Below are 22737 nucleotides of genomic sequence, written 5' to 3' on the forward strand. Positions count from 1 at the left end.
TGCCCAGAGCTTTACATTTTAACCTCACAACAATTTATGAAAATGGTATTATCCCCATTCTACCGAGGCTCCATGAGATCAAGTAACTTGCCCAAGTTCTCATAGTAATTGGTAGAGCCAGGAGTCAAACCCAGAGTAGCATGAGGCCAAAACAAAGAGCCATGGTGGGGGAAAGACACTGAGCCGAACCTGTCTCCTGGAGACGCATGCCTCCCTTGGTTGCTGTCTTAGACATTGCATGACCATCTGTCTTTCCAACCTGTGAGAAAAAGAAAGCAGGAAAGCCAGGGCCTCCCCGCAGAAGCTGCCTTTCTGAATCCATGCAAGAAGCAGAAACTGGCCTGTTTGTGGCAATGGCCAGGCCGCATGGCCAGCTTAGGATGGCCAGGACACCTGGGTGTTTTATTTTATTTTATTTTTTTAAGATTTTTAAAAATTTGACACAGAGAGAGCATACAAGCAGGGGGAGCAGCAGGCAGAGGGAGAAGCAGCCTCCCCGCTGAGCAGGGAGCTCAATGAAGGACTCAATCCCAGAACCCTGGGATCATGACCTGAGCCAAAGGCGGACACTTAACCGACTGAGCCACCCAGGCACCCCACCCATGTATTTTATATCCTAGACTAGAAACATCATAAAAAAGTAGGAAACTGGTAGCCCCTCCCTGGCCAGCCCAGCCCCGTATATATAAGTGACTATAATACTAAGGAATAAGGTGTTTCTCTTTTAATAAGGTGAATGTTTAACTGACTTAGCCACCCAGGCACCAGAAAGTGTTCCTCTTTAAAAAACAAACAACCAAAAAAAAAAAGTCGGGATCCCTGTGTGGCTCTGAGGTTTAGCGCCTGCCTCCTGCCCAGGGCGAGATCCTAGGATCCCGGGATTGAGTTCCACATCGGGCTCCCTGCATGGAGCCTGCTTCTCCCTCTGCCTGTGTCTCTGCCTCTCTGTGTGTGTCTCTAATGAATAAATAAATAAATAAAATCTTAAAAACAAAAAAGTCGAAACACCACCACCACCCCCCAAAAAGACAAAACAAAGTTGGATAAGGCAGGTGTTAATATGCAGGTTGTGGAGCAGCCCTCACCTGAGGAAGAGGTTAGGCTAGGCCTGGGTGCAGGGCCAAGAATAATCCTGAACCATTTACAGTCCAAACTAGATGACAAACTGTTAGAACAGTGATCACAAACCCAACTCTCTCTTCAGCTCATTTCCTGTGATAAGGAAGTGGTTTGTTGAGTAATCCCCCTGTGCTAAGTCCCTTTGTTTGCATTAAAACTATTAGATGGGTTCTGTTATTTTCCCTATCTCACAGCTGCATAAGGCTTACAAAGTGACTTGCTCAGAAACACCCGGGGCAGTAGGAGCAGAGTCGGGGTGGGGACCCAAGTCTGTCAGGCTCCCAAACCAGAGGTTCGCACTGAGGACAGGACAGGGAGTTCGATGCAGCCTAGAGGAACGCAGTGCAGATTGAGGCCCTGCGGCCTGTGCCTCCTTGTCCTGTAGGAGATGAGAAAAGCATCTGGGGGGCGGGGGCAGGAGGGAGCCGTCTATATTCTGAATGCCCCGGCCAGGAGGATAACGGGCCTCCTCAGAGGGGGTCACCAGGGCTTTGTGTTCGCCACTCCGCTGCACCCTCGGGTCTTAGCAAAATGGCACAGAAGCAGGCTGGCGGGGGCTGCCCCAGATAATCACTTTGCCCCCCGGGACATTCCTGCTGCTCACATCAGAGAGGGAGCAGCCCATGCGCAGCGATGCCTCCTGTAAACCTCATCCATTTTCTGCCTCATTAGATCGGTGAGAGTCTGCAGCTCTGGAGAGTCCTCTTCAGGAAGGCCTGGCAATGTCCTTGGGAGCCTGCAGGGAGCTCTCCATTGTTGCTGCTCCTGGGGGCCCCAGGCCCTGCTCCCCACGCTGGAGCCTGCCTCGATGCCTCCTGGGCCGCATGTCTCTGAAGCCTCACTACGGCACACCTGGCCGCGCCACCCTCGACTCAGTTCCTTTCTTTTTTCTTTTCTTTCTTTCTTTTTTTTTTTCTTTGAAAGATTTTATTTATTTATGAGAGACACAGAGTGAGAGGCAGAGACACAGGCAGAGGGAGAAGCAGGCTGCATGCGGGGAGCCCGATGTGGGACTCGATCCCGGGTCTCCGGGATCATGCCCTGGGCCTAAGGCGGCGCTAAACCACTGAGCCACCCGGGCTGCCCTCAGTTCCTATTTCTAAAACAAAGAAAATGATGCTCCATACTCTACAGGGTACTGGTGAAGATGAAATTGCATAAGGCATGTAAAGGGTCTGGTGGGAGGGCTAGGTGCATGGTAATGTTCAGTAAACATCGGAGCGATTATTCTGGCAATTCTCACAAAGCCTGGACCCATGAGGTTTGGCCTCCTGGCACTGACTAAAATCCACCCTTCAGCAACCACAAGGAATTTCAAAATAGCTCAAATCCTTGGTTGGCCCTTCGGCCAAGTGGGAGCGGGGATCACAGTGAGGACCACAGCAGCACAAGCTGAGAATCCTCCCTCCCCTGCAGCCCACCACAATCAGGCCACAAAGTTAGGGCAGATCTTTTTAAATCCCCCACCCCCACTGCCTCCACAATTCCCCTGGAGATGTTTACCCCGTTTCTTTATGATGTGGATTAACAGCCTGCAGACCAAAATCCTTCTCCCCTCTACCTTCCAGTGCAGTCTTAGGCCATCTGGGTGTTGGTGATTCTGCATTACAAAAGCTCAAAGAACCAGTTGTGCAAAGACAAACTCTCCCTCTGAGATTGGAGGGAAAGGTGAACAGGAGCGCTCCAGGGAGCAGGGGAGGCTGGGAACTCTGGCCCGGCTGAGGTACATCTACCGTGTATACACAGCCAAATTTCAGGCCCACTCCTATCCTCTGCCAGGAGCGCGTTGTTGGAAGCAGAGATTTGCACAGAGGGTTGAGAAGAAAAGCGTGAGGAACCAGAGCAGTTCCACTTGGCACTCGGATTTCTTTTTCTTCTGGAAATAGAACCTCTCTGAAGCCTTGGGATTGTAGCAGCAAGATCAGCTCCATCCCTGCCCCTGGGTGCCCGGCCAGGCCCCCTCCTCCTGCTCCATAAGGAGAGCTGATGAGGGGGCAGTTCTGCCCATCCTCCCATTCTCATCAGGATAGAGGTTTCTACAGCCTCACCAGTACAACAGAGCCTTTGACTCCTCATTGATAACCCTCCTCCCTGGTTGAGAGCCTGCCAGCCTCTCAACTGCCCCAGGAGCCAATTTGTGGGGTGAGGGATGGCAAGCAACTGGGACCATTGCCTAATCCATTGCACTCTCTCCTGCACCACCACTGTCCCCTGTGCCAGGAAGAGCAAAGTCTGAAGCCAACCACATGGTGTGAAGTTTTCAACTTTCACCCATTGACCCCCAAAGAGGGCTTTTTTTTAAATTTTATTTTTATTTATGATAGAGAGAGAAAGAGAGAGGCAGAGACACAGGCAGAGGGAGAAGCAGGCTCCATGCTGGGAGCCCGATGTGGGACTCGATCCCGGGTCTCCAGGATCGCACCCTGGGCCGAAGGCAGGCGCGAAACCGCTGAGCCACCCAGGGATCCCCCCCCAAAGAGGGTTTAACACGAGAGCCCCACTACCTGCCTTGAGGAATCAATTCCACATGGGGGCGAGGGGGTGGGCTTCCCAGGCCGCCCTGTTTCGGGACCTTTCTCTAAGAACTGATGGGCTGAAGTCCTCCAGGGGGCCCAGCCTGGCTGCCTCCCTGGGCTGTTTGCAGGGATGCCGCTGCCGCTGCCGTGTGGTGGGTCTGCGGCCACAGTCAGCCTTCCTGGCGTCTACAAAGGAGCTCTGCCAAGGGTGCCGGCTCTGGATTGTTGCCCAAGGCAGGAAGCTGAGGCCCTTAGTTACTATGGAGATGTTGGCACAGCCTGTGCCCATCTGTGGTTGATGGAGAAGGAGGAGAAACGTGGTTGCTTTGGAACTAGCTGAGGCTAAGGGGAGAGTCTGTGACATCCTGAGCCTGCTGCTCAAGGAGCCTGGAGAGGAGGCTGAGGCTGAGGTGGCCTCCTGCCAATCCCGTAGCTTTAATGCCTGGGGTGTGGACTCCTGCACAGTGAGGCCTCACTGCCAAGCTGCCAACCTCAGTGAAAGGCTGTTGGAAGAAGCTCTGATACAGTGGAAAAACCCCAGGATTCGGAGGCTAGAGTGAGAGCCACACCCAAAGTGCCAGGAGAGCCCAGGCCGGTTGAGAAGCCCATGTGTCTGGCGCAGTGAGAAAGTACTAGACTCATTGGGAGGTTCCAGCCCCATTAGTCACCACCACTGAAACACTATGGAAGCCAAGAACACTTCCCGTCCCTTCACTGAGCCCTAGTTCCCCACAGTGAGTATCCGCCCTGTGGGCCAGAGGAGAGTAGGGGAGAGGCTCTGCAACTGAAGCAAAGCAGGGGCAGGCGAGACAGGCTGGCCTCCTCCTGATTCAGTGGGTAGAGAAGGGCCACGGCTGGGAGGGCCTCCCCTCGGCTTTCCTCCCTTCTGTGGCTAAAACTGGAGGATGAGCTAAGTTGAAATGTCCTTTCAGAGGGCCTGACACTGCAAGTGTGTTTGTACAAAGGGCAGAGTTTGGCCCTGCACACATGCACACTGTGCAAGCTACTGGAGTGCCAGGGAGAGGGAGGCTGATTAGATAAGGCTCTGGAGCAGCCCTGGGGACAGATGAGCCGCCTGGACCTCTCCAGTCACAGCCCGGTCCCAGTTGCCCTTTGAGAACTCAGGGGCCGCCTGGCTGAGTGCTTTCCAGGCTGTGAAGCACAGCAGGGACAGGGAGGTGCCGGGGAAGGAAGGACCATCTGGGCCTGCGCGGTCCTCCTGGCTCCTTTCCAGCGGTGTGGCCTGGGCCAGGTCCGGTGTTTGAGGTGTCCACAGTCTCACCAGTAATGTGGAGGTAAAAATTCCTGCACTGCTTTCTTCTCCTGGTTGAAGTGAAAACGCCACCAGGGACAGCCACCCTGGGCTACGCACAAATGAGGGATCAGTGGGCTTTCTCTAGCTGCAGGGGGAGCCTTCTCCTTGTCTGCACCAGGCCCACCAGAGCCTGAGATCCTTCTTGGAGTGCCTGGCAAGCTCTCCTTTGCTTCTCTTAGCAGAATCTCATGCTCCCCAGGGAGCCAGAACCCCTTCTAGGACCCTAAAAATATGAGGTGGGCCTGCCTTTTCAGGCCAGGGTCCTCTGAAGAGGCTCAGGTACAGGCTGAACCTGCTTTGTGAGGTTTAGGTAGACGAGTGGTGGCTGTGTAGAGCAGTTTAAGCAAAATCCCAGGGCCCAGAGACCCAAATTTCAGTGAGGGCGCCCTGCCAGTCAGCAGCAGCACAGATAAGAAGACTCTGTTCCTTGCCCACACTGCAGCCCCAGGAAATTATAAACAGACATGTCTGGCTTGATTGACAATTACAATTGCTTTGATCCTCTTAGAATTTTATAAGAAATTAGCCTTTAAAAAAAAAAAGATTTCATTTATTTATTCATGAGAGACACAGAGAGAGAGGCAGAGACACAGGCAGAGGGAGAAGCAGGATCCCCATGGAGGGCCCGATGCGAGACTCGATCCCGGGTCTCGGATCAGGCCCTGGGCTGAAGGCAGACACTCAACTGCTGAGCCACCCAGGGGTCCCTAGCCTTCTTTTTTGAGCGAGGGCTTGGAATGTAATTTCCCATTTGGTAAGGTTTAAAGAATTCCTTAACGAATCAAAGAGAGATGGGTTCCTATTATCAGTAATTTGTCTTCAAAGCCCACTGGGACTTTTCGTGAACCAATTCAACACCCAACCGTGCCTTGGGAAGTTTGAACTCAGTTTTGGAACTAATATGGGGGGACAGGAGAATGCTAGCCATGGGGTTCCAGTTGCCATGGGAGCAGCCGGGCCCCTCAAATGTCGGCCTCCACCCCAGAAGCAGCCCAAATCATTTCCCAAAATGGAAGGTGGCTTTGCCTCTGAGTTCTGAGCAACTGTAAAAATGAAGGTATGTGCAGAGGTTGGTTCAGTAACTCAAAGGCTCCCTAGATGCTAAAACTGGCAGAGACCCTCATATGTTTAGTCTAGGATGTTGAGACTACAGAAGGAATGTGACTGCCACAATGGCACTCAGAGGTCCATGACCAATCCAGGGCAAGAACCCAGGTCTGCTGACCTTCAGGGCAGTGTCACCTCGCCACCAGGCTGCCCACTCATCTTTGCTAAGCCATGCCTGTCACTGTCCTTAACACCCAAGATGTTAGAAAAAAAGGTTATCACGGCTTCCCACAATCCTCCCTGCGGTGATTAGATAAGGGACATTTTATGTTATGCTGGGGATTGTGTAGCTTGGAGAGGCCCTAGGACTCCTTCTGTAGCACTGATTTTAGGGGTCCTCAGTTTTGAAGCCACTTATATTCTGGTGACAGTCTTTGCCTTGGAATGTGATGGAAATGTGATGGAAATGTGATGGAAAACTTGAGGCTCACGCCCTGCCAGGGTAGGATGGAGAGAAAAAGGCACAGGTCTCATTTCTCTTCCTTTGATAGGAAGTGACTGTAAGGTGCTTTAGTCCTTTCAGGCTGCTGTAACAAAATTCCACAGATTGGGTGGCTTATAAACACCAGAAACTTATTTCTCACAGTTCTGGAGTCTGGGAAGTCCAAGACCCAGGCTTCAGCAGATGTCTGGCGAGGGCTCACTTCCAAGTTCATCAACAGCTATCTTTTCACTGTGTCTTCACACGACAGAAGGGGCAAAGGAGCCCCTCTTTTTTAAGGGCACTAATCGGGACACCTGGGTGGCTCAGTGGTTGAGAGTCCGCCTTTGGCTCAGGGTGTGATCCTGGGGTCCTAGGATGGAGTCCCGCATTGGGCTCCCCACAGAGAGCCTGCTTCTCCCTCTGCCTGTGTCTCTGCCTCTGTGTGTGTGTGTGTGCGCGTCTCTCATGAATAAATAAATAAAATCTTAAAAAAAAAAAAAGGAGACAGAAAGGGGCACTAATCCCATTCATGAAGACTCCACCCTCATGTTCTAATCACCTCCTAAAGGCTCCACCTCTCAATACCATCACATTAGGGATTAGGTTTCAACATCTGAGTGGTGGTGGGGAGGGCAGGGGGCCCACAAACATTCGCTCTTTTTTTTTTTTATAAATTTTTATGTATTTATGATAGTCACACAGAGAGAGAGAGAGAGGCAGAGACACAGGCAGAGGGAGGAGCCGGCTCCATGCACCGGGAGCCTGATGTAGGATTCGATCCTGGGTCTCCAGGATCATGCCCTGGGCCAAAGGCAGGCGCTAAACCACTGCGCCACCGAGGGATCCCACATTCGGTCTATAGAAAAAAGAATCCAGAGTTTCTGAGGTGGATTCTGTTAGGTGAACACGTAAGGGGGGATCCCTGGGTGGCGTAGCGGTTTGGCGCCTGCCTTTGGTCCAGGGCGCGATCCTGGAGACTCGGGATCGAATCCCACGTCGGGCTCCCACGTCGGGCACCACGTCGGTGCATGGGGCCTGCTTCTCCCTCTGCCTGTGTCTCTGCCTCTCTCTCTCTCTGTGTGTGTGTGACTATCATAAATAAATAAAAGAAAAAAAATGAACACGTAAGGAATGAACTCTGGAGGGAATAACAATGCAAGCCAAAAAGAGAATCAGCACCTGACAACGAGGGCAGCCTGCAAGAGGGGTGGGGTGAAGGGTGGGGGGAGGCACCAGGGTACCAATATAGGACACCCAGGAGCATTTGAGGAGCCAGGGTGGAGTCTTTGGCTTCCACTCCCATCACGTGATAGGTGATGGGCGTGGGGGGATGACCGAAGCAGTCTTCCAGGGGCAGGCACCTGCTCTCTTGGCACATGCACAGCAGCGCCTGGCCTGTCAGGAACAGAGACTGATGAGATTGTCTGCATCTTGGGCCCTTGGGCAACTCAGGAAAGCCATCTGCTTTGCAAACATGAAACAGGTGAAAAAAAAGGAGAGACTGTGGGGGCTGTGGAGGGTGTGTCAGGGAAGTGAATGTCTTGTGCAGTTGTGGTTAGAGTTAAACGTTCTGAGCTTCTTCTGTATTATTTACAAAACTTTCCATGACCTTGTAACTACTTTGCATTCACTCTATCTCTCCCATTCTCCAAAAACATCTAGGACTTCCACTGACCACCAAAAAACAACAAAAACACCCAAATTTCATAGTCTGGCATTTAAAGCTAAAAATTCACTAGACACACTTCGAATTTCCTGCCTCCATTCATTTGCTCACACTGCATTCTCTGCTTTCTCGACACCTGATCTTCAGCAATTGAAGTCTTTCTTTTTCTGGGCAAAGCTCAGATGCTGCCTCTCCTAGAAAGCCTTCTCTGATATTCCTGGCCAAAGGACCTTTCTCTCTTCTGAATGCTAGAGCAAATTTTTTCTGCCTCTTTTGTGGTAGTGTTCTAGTCTATCTTACATTTTTTTTTTAATTTTATTTATTTACTCACAAGAGACACACAGAGAGAGAGGCAGAGATACGGGCAGAGGGAGAAGCAGGCTCCCCACGGGGAGCCCATACGGGACTCCATCCCAGGACCCTGGGACCATGACCCAAGCTGAAGGCCGACGCTCAACCACTGAGCACCCAGGTATCCCTCTATCTTATATTTTAACCATAGAGGTGCTGTTGGTCTCCCCTCATTAAATACTATAGTCTTTGAAGACATATAAATTTGTCTATTCATTGTTATACCCCAGCACCTAGCATAGTGCCCTTTGCATAGTAGGCACCTAATTCAAAATATATTTATAAAACAAATAAATGCACGTGCTGGGAGTATGGAGATAAATGAGAAAGTTTCTGTCCACGAGGAGCTCACAGTCTAGTGAGAAAAAGAAAGGGACAGCGATAAGAATTAGCTTAATATAAAGCTCAAGCAATAGCACTTGATCTATAAGTACGTGGGTTTTGGGAGGGTCGGGATGGTGGCAAGGTGGAGAACATTCCGGCAGAAGGATGGGCCTAGGTAGAAGTGCATGGCATAGATGGGGAAGGCAGAAGGAGCCTTGGGACTGCCATATAGGAAGCATGCAGGAAAATAGGAGATAAAGCCAAAGAGAGGATGTGGGCACTGGATGACAGAGGGCCTAGAGGGCCTTCCAAGGAATTTGGATTTTAATATTGAAGCCCTTGAATGGGGAGCCATTGAACTTTCTTGAAGAGGACTGTAACAAACACTTAATGAAGGAATGACTCAGCACTGTCTTTCGGGTGGATACCATTCTTTGGCCAGGACCATTTTAGGAAAATCTTATATTGGTTACTGAGTACCACTCACTCTCTGAGGCCAGCCTGTCCCCTGCTCAAGCCACCTCTTTGTGAGATGTTCCCTTTTAAGAGGGCCATTCTTTTTTTTTTTTTAATTAATTTATTCATGAGAGAAGGGGGCGGGCGGACGGGGGATGAGGGGGGGAGGCGGACAGACACAGGCAGAGGGAGAAGCAGGCTCCATGCAGGGAGCCTAATGTGGGACTTGATCCCAGGACTCCAAGATCACGCCCTGGGCCAAAGGCAGGCGCTAAAACCACCGAGCCACCCAGGGATCCCCTAAAAGGGCCATCCTTGAAGAACACTTTGTTAAGTTGGAAAAGTCTGTTCTGCCCTCTGAAACAGTGCTTTTCTGACTCATCCCATGGGTCCTACATTCTGTTTGGGCTTTAGTATAGAAATTCTTCTTTTTAAAATTTATTTATTTTTAAGATTTTATTTATTTATTCATGAGAGACACACAGAGAGATAGGGAGACACAGGCAGAGGAGAGGCAGGCTTCATGCAGGGAGCCCGATGTGGGACTCGACCCCCGGACTCCGGGATCACGCCCTGAGCCAAAGGCAGACGCTCAACCACTGAGCCACCCAGATGTCCCAGTATAGAAATTCTTCTACGTGGAATGTACTAGGGTTCTCCAGAGAAACAGAACCAATAGATGTAATGAAATTTATTATACGGAATTTGCGGGGCACCTGGGTGGCTCAGTGGTTGAGTGGCAGGCTTTGGCCCAGGGTGTGATCCCAGGGTCCTGGGATTGAGTCCCACATCAGGCTCCCCACAGGAAGCCCGTTTTTCCCTCTGCCTATGTCTCTGCCTCTCTCTCTGTCTCTGATGAGTAAATAAATAAAATCTTTAAAAAAAAAAAAAAAAAAAAGGAATTGGGTTAGGCAATTGGAGGCTGAGAAGTCCCAAGATCAGCCATCAGTAAGCTGGAGACTCAGGACACCATGTGGTATAAATTCCGGGCCAAGTCTAAAGGCTTGAAAGCAGGAGTGCAGATGGTATAAGGACCAGGGCAGGAGAAGACTCATGTCACAGCCCAGCAGACAGGCAGGGACACCCAGTGGCATCTACTGTCTCTCAGTGTAAAAAAACTTTCTGAGCCTAGGACTGGCTGGGCCACCTCCATAATTTGACTTTTGTGGAGTTGGGAGTGAGGGGTGGAGATGGGACAACATCCTGTACAGAAAAAAATCATAGGCTTTGGATTCAGTCCTAAATGACCTGAAATCACTTATTAGTTGTATGACCTTCGCAAAGTCACTAATCTCTTTGAGCCTTGGCTTCTTATCTGCAAAATGGGGTAATTATGCGTATTCCAAAGAAATACAGTGAAAAATGAGTATAGGTATTACTTAGTTTGCCGCCCGAGACAAAGGAGGTATTCAGTAAGTGGTACTTGTTTTATTCATATTTATAAAGTTAAGTAGAGGCTACTGTTCTGCAAAGAAGAAGGAAGCTGTGCTTGGAGTGAGTTGTGAGGTGTTTTAATTTAGGGGGCTGTAAACTTTCTGCCTAGATTATCTTTAGAGGTCGTTCTAGAGTCCTCCTGGTGAGAGTTCTTACCTGTCTGCTCAGCGTACCTTCTATCCTTTGAGCTCTGCCTTCCTGCCAGCAGCTGCGGTCACACCTGGTAAGTAGGCAGGGGCCCAGCCTACCTGAATGAGGCCATTGTTGCAAAGACCGAGCGGCCACAGGCAGTACTGCTATGGCCCTGCCCTGAGAAACAATGGGGAATCTGTGGCTGGCCTTCAGCTGGTCCAGCTGTGTGTGTTCCAGGTGAGAGCCTAGGTTTCGCGGCCTCCTAGAGTGATGAGAAAACCATTAGGACATGCTTGAAAGATGCCCTGCTTTTCTGGAACTGAGGTTGGCATGTTCCCTTCAAAATCAAGAGACCCATAATTATGGATCTTTCTCAGAACTGGACTCTAAGTTGGTCCCAGGTGCAAAGGAGGACGTAGAAAAATGATGCACGCCCTTGAGAGAATCCCTGTCCGCCAGGAGAGCCGAGTGCCACCCTTCGCTAATGCAAGCCGGTTTGAAGGAGACGCAGCTCAGCAGATGCAGCGACAACGGAGATACCAACTGTGTGTGTGTGTGTGTGTGTGTCCGCGCGCGCGTGTTACCAGATGATGGGTGGGGTTTAAAGAAGATCTAGAGGAGGAAGGCAGGCCAGGCAAAGGAAGGGCACCAACAAAGACTAGGGCTGAGGCCTCGCTGCGAGCTGGGGGACTTGGAAGGTTTAGCAGCAGCGCCAAGTTTCGGGGATCACTCGAGCTGGGTAAGGACGGAATGATGCTGCGCTAGGCATCCCCTCCCTTCCAACAAACTGTTGAGTGCCTTCGTGCCAGCAGCGGTTCTGGGCAGTGGGAAACGGGGCAAGAGTCGGCGCAAGCCTCTCCTGAGGGTCGGCCCGGCGGGATCCGGGCTGCGGGCGGGGCTCTAGGGGCCAGAGGCACCGCGGCGCGGGCGCCCCCCGACGTCCGCAGGTGCGCGGGTCCGCAGGTGCGCAGGTGCGCCCCCCCGCGGCGCGCGCCGCCCGCGCTTCCCCCGCCCCGCCCCGCCCCGCCCCGCGCGGAGCCCGCCCCTGGCCCGACCCACACGTGGGTTCCCGCACGTCCGCCCGGCTGCCCCCGTGACGTCAGCCTCGCGCTTCCACTTAAGGCCCCTCCCGCGCGCGGCCCCGGGAGTCGGAGCCGCCGCCGCCGCCAAGTCCCGACGTGCACGCCCGGTACGGGGTACGGTGGGGCCCGGCGCGCCGAGCCGGAGGCGGGGACAGCGGGCGGCCCCCGGGTGGCTTGGTCGCCGCGGCCCGGGAGGGGGCCCCGCCTGGGGGGGCGCTGGGGACGGTCGCGGACCGGGGCGGCGGCTCTGGTCGGGCCGGGCAGCCCAGGTGCACACGCGTGCGCTGTGCCCAGGCGGTCGGAAGCCCGGGTGGATGCGGGACGGCCCGGGTGGGACCGATCTGAGCTTGAAGTAGGCGAGCGGCACCGAACTCGAGGTCCGGGTTCCCGAGCGCCCCGAGCCCCCCGAGCCCCCGCAGCTGAGTGTTGGCGCGGGGCACGGGGTCCGAAGAAGGCGGAGCGCGGCCCGGGGCGCCTCTTAGCCCGGGACGCGGAGGGGCGGACCCCGCGGGGCGGCTGCCGGCGCAGGCTGACCTTGCGAGCGGCCGCGGGCGGTGGGTGCTGGGTGGGCTCCGCGGCGCCCAGGCGAAGCGGGGGTCCGAGCCCTCCTGCGTCTCACGTGGGACCTTGAGGGCACCTGGTACCCTCCACTCGTTTTGAGAGGTGGGGCCACCTAACGCTGGGCGGGGGTCCGGGCACGTCGGGGGCCCCAGGGTGGGCGGCAGGGGTGGGGAGCAGCCCCGCGTTCTGCAGGGCCCCCCCCACCCGGCCCCGCCGGGCCCCAGGCTGCAGGTTTGGTGAAGCCAGCTTCTAGAAATAGCCGCGATCTGTAAGGAGAGACCCGACTCCAGCCCGGGGCCTCTGGGCTGCCTGCCTGGACGCCCTCTCGGATATTCTTGCCCTTTGGGGGTGGTGTCAAGACTAGACGTGGCCTCCGCGATGCAGCCTGTGATCATCTTTCCAGGGGATGCAGAGCGGGGTCGGATTAGCCGAGCTAAGCCCCCCACCCCCACCCCGCGCCGGAAATGGGGCATCCACCAAGGATCTAGGAACTTTAGGGCTCCGGGCCTCTGCAGCTTTTTTTTTTTTTTTTCTTTTTTCTTTTTCCCGCTTCCTGTCCTGAAGGTATTTCCTCTTACCGGTCCTCACGCCTTTGCAACATGGATCGCGGCGGAGGCCGCACGAGGCGCCTCCCTCCCTGTTGGTTAACAGCAGCCTCTGCGGCTTAAAATGCGGCGGCGCGGGAGGCGGCCGGCTGGGCCCCGGCGAGGCCCAAAGTCCGCCTCGGGGCCGCTGCCTCGCGGGTTCGCGGTCGTTTCCGCTCGCGGGCGGGGCTCCCCCGGCCGCCGCCGTCGGGGCTGGGGCCCGGCTCTGCAAAGCCGCGGAGCATGCGCACGAGCCCGGCGCCGCGCGGGCCGGGGGCGGGGGCGGGGCGGGGCGGGGAGCCCTCGGGCCCTGCGGAGCCGGCCTTCCGCCGCTGCAAGGGGCGAGTGCGCATGAGTGGAGCTTTCTGCACGGCCTCGGGCAGCAGCCGGGGGCCTCCACGAGGCCGTTACGGGAGCTTCCTGCACGTTCCTGTGCTCCTCCCTTGAGGGTTTGCGGGGAGCCCTGGTGACTGGAGCTGAGCTGCAGTGATTTTTGCGTGAGGCCAGGCGGCCCCGCTTGGGGTTAATCAGTCAAGATGAGTGAATCCTCAGGAAGCTATACTTACACCCAAACATCAATATTATTTTTCCATGCCAAGGTGAGATCCTTTACACCAAGGTCTTAGCCAAACCAGACCCTGGCATTAGGTCTTTCACCATTTCTCTATCCATGTTTAGGCTTTTTTCCTTTCCCCTTTTTAGGGGCAAGTACCCCCAAAGGAAGTAAAATAAGCTCTTTAGGAACAGCTTTTGGTTAATAGCGTTAATTTAAAGAGGATGCACTGACTGTTTTTTACCCCCTATAGATTCCTTTTGGTTCTAAGTCCAAAATGGCAACGCTCAAGGATCAGCTGATTCAGAATCTTCTTAAGGAAGACCATACCCCCCAGAATAAGATTACAGTTGTTGGGGTTGGTGCTGTTGGCATGGCTTGTGCCATCAGTATCTTAATGAAGGTAAGTGAGAGCCAATCACTCTGGAAGCCATCCATCCCCCCCCCCCCAAGAATTGTATTAATCACATTGTATATACAAATATTCAGGTTCATGCACTCATTCAAAAAGCTTTTTGTGGAACAAACTAGAGATGTGTGATGCCATACCGAAAGGGTATGTGTACCAAAAGTTATTAGGCAGGTTACACAATTCCTTAAATTCACTTTACCGTATTTATGTGCATGAATTGCCTATAAATGAAGAAGAGTCCATGCTTTTAAACCAGCTAAATTTATTTTGGAGTAATTTTTGAGTTGAAAGTGATAACGTACATTTGGTAAAATTAAAAATCACACTAACTGTGGGAAATCTTGTCTTTCTCCCATAAAAATCTCCATTGCCCCTCACCTTGAATAGTAATTTTGGTACCAGTTATGGTACCAAATTTAGTAATTTGTAAATGAATAAAGAACACGTTTTACAGTAATCAAGCCTAGTTTATATAAGAAAAAAATCAAGGCAGTTTGTAATATTAAAATATCTTTGAAGTTTAGGTTTGGAGTTCCTAATAAGGGAGTGAAATGATTAATTCTGGCTTTTGAACAGGAAAGGACTGAAATAAGGAACTGAAGGCAGAAATGAGCTATGCAGAGGTTGGGTAACAACACATTGCTTTATATGTGATCTTAGAGAGGCCACATAGTGTAAAAGTTTCCCCCACTATCCTAAAAGAGAGCATGCCTATGGAACCTTTGTGAAGCTGAAATGGTGTAAAATGAAGAGGCAATTACCATTAATTTCCATGGAAAATTTTTTGAGCACTTTCAGACCCAAGAAATAACCTTAGGCTTTTCTGATACCTTAGGACACATCTTGCTAATGGATGTGCAAAGTAAGGTACAGATGCTCACACGGTTCAAATCTATGACAGCTTGCTATTGAGATGCTGGGTAAGGTTCCTTGGGGAAGGAGCTTGGTAGTACCTAGGGTGTATGCAACCTCTGTAATAAGGGCTCAAGCAGAACAAACACTGAATGCTATTTTGCTTTTTGCCTGTTCTCATAAAAGCAAAAATCCTCTTTGGATTTCTTTCAGTTGGTGAAAACAGGTACTAATATTAGATTTTGTGTAAAAGTGAATTGGGGGGATCCCTGGGTAGCTCAGTGGTTTAGCACCTGCCTTCGGCCCAGGATGCGATCCTGGAGTCCCGGGATCGAGTCCCGCATCGGGTTCCAAAACATGGAGCCTGCTTCTCCCTCTGCCTGTGTCTCTACCTCTCTCTCTCTCTCTCTTTCATGAATAAATAAATAAAGTCTTTTAAAAAAAGGTGAATTGGCATAATGAAAACTTCTAAAAAGAGGGGATACCTGTCGAAATTCTTAATGCTTTCCCACTTGATCGGAAATTGATGCCATTGATGTTTATCTCACATCTGTGAATAATCTGTGGTCTTTTCCTGTGATGCTCTCTAACTCAGGTGTGTATAAGAGTAATTGCCAGGTTATTATATATATATATATATTTTTTTTTACGAAGATTTTATTTATTTGAAAGCACGAGCACAAGCAGGGGGAGGGGTAGAGGGGGTGGGAGAAGTAGACTCCTGGCTGAGCAGGGAGCCTGAGATGGGGCTTGATCCTAGAGCCCTGAGATCATGACCTGAGCTGAAGGCAGATGCCCCAGGTTATTGTAGTATTGGTAACTTGGGGAATAAATCTGTTATACTATACTAGCTCAGCTAATATAACCTACTTTGTTATAACAATTCATATGTATTAAAGCTATTGTTGGTGCTCCTGGTCTGAGATGCACCTATGAACATTTACAGGTTCAGTTGAAAGGATCTTTTTAAAGAATTTATTTATTCGTGAGAGAGAGAGAAAGGCAGAGACACAGGCAGAGGGAGAAGCAGGCTCCATGCAGGGAGCCCGATGCGGAACTCGATCCTGGGACTCCAGGATCACGCCCTGGGCCGAAGGCAGGTGCTAAACAGCTGAGCCACCCAGGGATTCCCCAAAGGTTGGTTTAGTGAAGAGAAGAGATCAGTACTTCTTCCTATGCATGGGTCATCTGTGAGTCCGTTTTTATTTTATTTTTTATTTTTTTATTTTTTATTTTATTTTATTTTATTTTTGTGAGTCCGTTTTTAAATGGGTACTTGCGTCTACTTTGAAGTATGTCCTGATATTAATAAAGTAGCAGAATTCTATGCTAGAAATACAAAATTTGCATGCCTTTCTAAAACTTGGAAGTAGCAGTTTTACATTTGAGTAAAAATTTTGTCTTTTAGGACTTGGCAGATGAACTCGCTCTTGTTGATGTCATGGAAGACAAATTGAAGGGAGAGATGATGGATCTCCAGCACGGCAGCCTTTTCCTTAGAACACCAAAAATTGTCTCTGGCAAAGGTTGATTTCAACAAGTTTATATTGTGGTCTATGCTAGACTTAATTCTCTGTCACGCTTGAAATCCTGCCACTTCAAAGATTTATTTTTTATATAGGAGCCTTTGAACAATTTTGCCTTGATAATCTGTTTATATCAAAGTTTCAATTTCTAGTAAATGGTTCTAAATGGAAATCCAATATGTCCTAGTAAGGAAAGCATCTGAATCAGAATGTAATTAGTAAAGCTCGTCAGGTCCATGTTTAACCATATTATTTCTAATATTTAATATACTTCCCCTGCTCCTTTCACACACTAATACAAGGTTGAGAATAGGGTAAATGAGCCTGTTCAGATATTCTTGGGCCTTTCACACTTATGAGCCCTTGTCAGGCAACCTGGACATAAGTAATCAAATAGTCTTCTGTTTAACGCTTGAAAACCGTGGACTGCTTATCTATGGGCTGAGTTAACCATCCTGTGCCATAGGGTATCTAGAAGTAAGATATGCCTGATAAGTGTAAAGTTGCCTTTGCTTAAAAACAAAAACCAGCCTGTCTTTGGGCTGGTATGATCACAATAAAGAGGTTAATAGGAAGAGGAGAATGGAAGAATGAGCACGAGCTTAGGTGGCAAAAAAAATTGGGAGATATAGCTCATTTGATTCTTTCCAACTCTTCCCAGATCATTATATATTATAATATAAAGTCACAGTCTAAAACGAGACTACAAGGGAGGTGTTGATGCACTCTTCCTTCATGTTAAGCAGCCAAAAACTAAAGGAGGAGATGGGGGTAGGAGAGTGGCATTATAGGCATTTATCTGTATTTACCTATGTGTGAAAGGAAGTAGGGGAGATGATAAAACACTGATAAAACTGTCCATCACAAAAAAGTTTATGGGACAAATTTTTGCTGGCTAGGTAATAGAGTTCTTTTAAAGGCCCTCATCTGGTTTTTGTTCACTTTTGTCTAGACTACAATGTGACTGCAAACTCCAAGCTGGTTATTATCACGGCTGGGGCACGTCAGCAAGAGGGAGAAAGTCGTCTTAATTTGGTCCAGCGTAACGTGAACATCTTTAAGTTCATCATTCCTAATATTGTCAAATACAGCCCAAACTGCAAGTTGCTTGTTGTTTCCAATCCAGGTGAGACTCTTAATTACACAAATAGATGAGCTCAAGTAAAACTGGTGTTCTATGTGATGTTCTGTATACACGTGCTTATTTCTCATATTTTCATTTTCCTTGTATGAATGGATTTGCTAAAATAGTTAAGTTTATTATTATTATTTTTTAAAGATTTTATTTATTTGAGAAAGAGCAGCATGAGAGGGGGGAGGGTCAGAGGAGACTGCACTGAGCAGGGTCCCTGATGTGGAGCTCAATGCTCTCGCTCAGGATCCAGGATCATGGCCTGAGCAGAAGGCAGATGCTTAACCAACTGAGCCACCCAGGCACCCCTAAAATAAAGTTGAGTTTAAAATAACAAAGGGAGGTACAATGCCCTTGAATGTATTTAGAACTTAAAAATTATTCGCCCAAGAAGGTCTTTAGGTGAGGTGTAAGTTTATGAATAAGGTGCTCTTGGTGCACAATTTATTTTCATTAAGCCATCCTTCTTGAATACTTAACGAATTTGCTGTATTATGCAAATATAGAGGTTTAAAAATTTAACAAAAATACTGATTGATCATAATCAGTATCCAGATTCATACACAGCCATATATCTTGAGTAGCCAGACATTATCTAATAATTTACGTAGTATCTTTGCCTCAATGTTTTCTTCATAGTGGATATCTTGACCTATGTGGCTTGGAAGATAAGTGGCTTTCCCAAAAACCGAGTTATTGGAAGTGGTTGCAATCTGGATTCAGCCCGGTTCCGTTACCTAATGGGGGAAAGGTTGGGAGTTCACCCGTTAAGCTGTCATGGGTGGGTCCTTGGAGAGCATGGAGACTCCAGTGGTAAGCATAACTTATTTCCTCTTTTTGTTTTCAAAAAGACTGTGTAAAATATTGATAGAAGTTTCATTATTAAATCAGAGCTGAAATCAGATAATCCATTCATTGGAGTAGAATGGTTTCTAAAAATCTGCCTTTTGCTATAATTACATGTTAAGATTTTAACCATTTTATATGGTACTTTATGGCATGAGGGATGGGGAATGAAATTTCTTTTATTTCTTACAATGACATATTAAAATAAGAGGATAGTTCCTAGGATGACCTCAGTCCTTTCATATCACAGCTGTCTATACTTGACTTAAACTGCGTGACTCTAAAAAGGTCAGCCCATCCAAATGAAGTGAATGGAAAAATTCTATCACAGTTGAAGGATGTTATGATTTGTGCAGAGTTCTCAGTTACTTATGCCAAGTAAATTCCCCCTTATGATCTCATATTATCTATATTTCTCAAATATGTATGGATTAAACATCCTAATAGGTTAGGAAAACAAGTTAGAATCTGCTGAAAATTCTCAGCTTTATAATCAATGAAAGCATAAGAGTAAGGGCATTGGTAGTCTTGACCATCTACCCAAGGCAGGTAATCCTCCCTAGATAAGAAATGATAATTAGAAAAATGTCAAAATTACTAGTCTTGTTTCCAAACCCAAGTTTGACTCCTCATTGCTTAAAAGGCCAGTACTCAAGAGGCAAGTTTTGACTGGGAAGGAATATGAGCTTTATGCAGGAGGCTGGCAACCTGGGAAGAAGACAGACTCTTAGATTTTGTTTATTCACAGGAGTCACAGAGAGAGAGGCAGAGACACAGGCAGAGGGAGAAGGAGGTTCCCTGTGGGGAGCCTGATGCAGGACTCGATCCCAGGACCCCGGGATCACAACTGGAGCCAAAGGCAGATGCTCAACCACTGAGCCCCCCAGGTGCCCTGAGAAAGCAGGCTTTTATCCAAAAGCCAACTCAGGTTTCTGCTTGGCCCAGAGAGTTTTGAATGGGTTTAATCAGTTAAGGGAATGCAGTGGTCTGTGATATTTCTTGTTTTGTTTTTTTTGTTTGTTTGTTTTTTTTAAGATTTTATTTATTCATGAGAGCGAGAGAGGCAGAGGCACAGGCAGAGGGAGAAGCAGGCTCTATGCAGGGAGCCTGATGTGGGACTTGATCCCAGGTCTCCAGGATCATGCCCTGGGCTGAAGGCGGCGCTAAACCGCTGAGCCATCGAGGCTGCCTAAAGTTGTGGTTCTTTATTCTCCAAGACCAGTAGTCGGCAGATCTCAAAGAAGGTGAATTACTTCTGTTATGGATAAGGAGTCTTAAGTCAGCAAGCAAGGAGTGTGTTGACTTGAAGCAGGTTAATAATTAATCCTTAAGACTGGTTAGAATGCTATTACTGTCTGCTGGATGGTGTGCAGAAATAAATGTATTCTATACTGTTTCTTTTAGTGCCTGTATGGAGTGGAGTAAATGTTGCTGGTGTCTCTCTGAAGAATCTGCACCCTGACCTAGGCACTGATGCAGATAAGGAACAGTGGAAACAGGTTCACAAACAGGTGGTTGACAGGTAATAGATCTCATAATTTGGCAATACAGAAGATTAAAACATTATTTTTACTTTAAAGTTTGAAAGTTTAATAACATTTGAGTACTTAGAAAACATTTTTCGAGAGACACCTGACTAGCTGGCTGAATTTAGAGATTACTTAAAAATAATAAAAAATAAACTTTTAAAAATTTTTATAAAGAACATACTATAAAACAGAGATAAAGTGCTCACTTTGGCAGCACATATACTAAAACAGAGATAAAGATATTGAAAATTATAAGTGCAAGTCTTTTTTTGCTATAGTTCTGTATAGTATACATCTTTTTGTGCTTGTAAGTCTATCTTATTTGAGATTCAGTCCTCAATAGCATATATGGTTCGTTCAATTAGGGATAAGATTCTGTTTATTTATCTAACGTTTTATTTATTTAAGTAATCAAGATCATGACCTGAACCAAAACCAAGAGTTGAACTCTTAACCAATTGAGCCACCCAGGCACCCCAAGAATTTTTAAATCTGATTTCCTGTTACAGGCTTTATGAGTAGAAACAAATAACTTGTTCGTTCAAATGATTATAAAGTTTCAAACAATGTCTAGGTTCATAATTGTGCTAAAAATGTAGATATTAACTGTTAGAAATTGTTTAAATAGGGAATCTTTCGGTTTTGATTTACTTACTATAAACCATGAATGTGGTCATGTGTGGACCTCAGGTCCATAGAATTGAATATTGAATCACGATTGATTTAGGCAAGGCCCTCTTATAAAAACTTGTGAACCCACCATCCAACCCAAGAAACATTGACAATGGCTGTTAACTAAGTATAGCATAGTGTTGAGTTAGAAACACTAGTCTTCTGCTGGTACTTGGATGTGCATGAGTTCTGAGCTCTTTCCCTCACTCCTCTTGCTGTTCTACAACTCATCCTTTGTTTGAAATAATCTTGAGTCAAATACTATACGTAATTTTGTAGTAACTTTTTAAAATTGAGCATTACATTTTAAAGAATCAAATTTTTTTGCATGTAGGTATAGTTACTTGTTTTGACAGTTTTGTAACATTCCAGTGTATTGAATACGTTCTGTGTATGTACCACAACTTATCCATTCCCTGTTGGAGAGCTTATTATATCATCGGGCTTATTGCCAGGGTTTTTGCTATTACTAACATTACTGTTGCGAACATCCCTATACATAATATCCTGGTATACATGGCAAGTGTTACTCAGGTATATAATAGAACTTACTGGCATTATTTGCAATAAAGCATGTGTTCAGTGAAAGCTGTATCTTTCTCTTACCTTACATTTTCCTACCTTTCCCTGTCCTTCCCTACCCTACAGTGCCTATGAGGTGATCAAACTAAAAGGCTACACTTCCTGGGCCATTGGACTCTCTGTGGCAGATTTGGCAGAAAGTATAATGAAGAATCTTAGGCGGGTGCATCCAATTTCCACCATGATTAAGGTAGGTCTATGTAATGATACACTGTATTTGCCATTATTTCCTGGCTTTTAAAAAAGATTCTTCTGTGAAAGCAGTTAGAGTCGTTGTCAATCGTTGATTTAAGTGACATAATTCACTCACAGTTTTCTTTTTTGGAGAGAAATGGTTGAGCTTTGGGATTAATGTCTACTAATACTGTGTTCACCATACCTTGTCTTCTTGTACGATGTTCACTGCATAGATACTTGAGAACTTACTGATAATAAGTTGAGGTAGGTGGAAGACCATAAAAGAAAAATTTTTTCCTTTGGAGGAAAAAAAGAAGTCCCACTCAAGATAGAGTTGCCAGGATGTTATCAATAAAAACTTGACAGTAATATGGATAATGGCAATAATTTAGATTTTCTATTAGAACAGAAATTCTTTTGGTATTTTGATGACTTGTACTGTTCATAACATCCTAACTGAAAATGTGGAAAGGAATTTCTACTTCTCAAGTTGTACTAAATAAATAAGTTTCATAATTGTAGAGAATTCAAGTCTTAGGAGAAACCAGAATGCATAAACAAAACATAAAATATTTTTCATTTTGTCTTCAGGGTCTCTATGGAATAAAAGATGATGTCTTCCTTAGTGTTCCTTGCATCTTGGGACAGAATGGAATCTCTGATGTTGTGAAGGTGACTCTGACTCCTGAGGAAGAGGCCCGTTTAAAGAAGAGTGCAGATACACTTTGGGGGATCCAAAAGGAGCTGCAGTTTTAAAATTTTCTAATGTACCATGTCACTGTCTAGACTACAACAAGATTTTAATTGGAGGTTGTGTATGTTGTCCTTATTATCTGACCTGTTACTCAAGTCGTAATATTAAAATGGCCTAAGAAAAAAACATCAGTTTCCTAAAGTTACACATAGGAATGGTTCACAAAACCCTGCAGCTATGTCCTGATGCTGGATGAGACCTGTCTTGTGTAGTCCTAAATTGGTTAACGTAATATCGGAGGCACCACTGCCAATGTCATATATGCTGCAGCTACTCCTTAAACCAGATGTGTATTTACTGTGTTTTGTAACTTCTGATTCCTTCATCCCAACATCCAACATGCCTAGGCCATCTTTTCTTCTTCAGTCACATCCTGGGATCCAATGTATAAATTCAATATTGCATGTATTGTGCATAACTCTTCTAAAGGATCTTATTTTGTGTACTATATATGTCAGAATATAGTGTACATTGCCATATAATGTAAAAAGACAATGCAACCAACTGTCATACCAACTAAAATACCAAATAAATTTTGAACAGTGAGTCTTTTTTTTCTGAACAGTGATTCTAAAGATAAAGCAAGCTGCTACTTACATTCTTAAGCAACATTGCAATGATTTTTTCAAGG

General features: G+C 47.6%; 1 protein-coding gene across 5 annotated transcripts; it reads left to right on the top strand.

Annotated features, from left to right (window-relative positions):
• Positions 1 to 7854: 7854 nt before the first annotated feature.
• LDHA (lactate dehydrogenase A) lies at positions 7855 to 22652 on the top strand. 5 transcript variants are annotated; one of them, XM_035703758.2, is made up of 8 exons: positions 7855 to 7964; positions 13878 to 14027; positions 16297 to 16414; positions 17367 to 17540; positions 18186 to 18359; positions 19797 to 19914; positions 21242 to 21365; positions 21944 to 22652. In XM_035703758.2, the coding sequence occupies exons 1-8, from the start codon at positions 7896 to 7898 to the stop codon at positions 22106 to 22108; spliced, it is 1092 nt and encodes a 363-aa protein (XP_035559651.2). In that variant the 5' UTR covers positions 7855 to 7895; the 3' UTR covers positions 22109 to 22652. The 5 variants fall into 5 exon arrangements, with proteins under 5 accessions (XP_035559651.2, XP_025315484.1, XP_025315482.1 ...); XM_025459699.3 differs by lacking the exon at positions 7855 to 7964 and adding an exon at positions 11489 to 11583; XM_025459697.3 differs by lacking the exon at positions 7855 to 7964 and adding an exon at positions 11889 to 12033.
• The last annotated feature ends 85 nt before the right edge of the window (positions 22653 to 22737 follow it).

The sequence above is a fragment of the Canis lupus genome, chromosome 21 (genome assembly GCF_003254725.2).
Source record: "Canis lupus dingo isolate Sandy chromosome 21, ASM325472v2, whole genome shotgun sequence".
In the NCBI taxonomy this organism is placed as follows: Eukaryota; Metazoa; Chordata; class Mammalia; order Carnivora; family Canidae; genus Canis; species Canis lupus.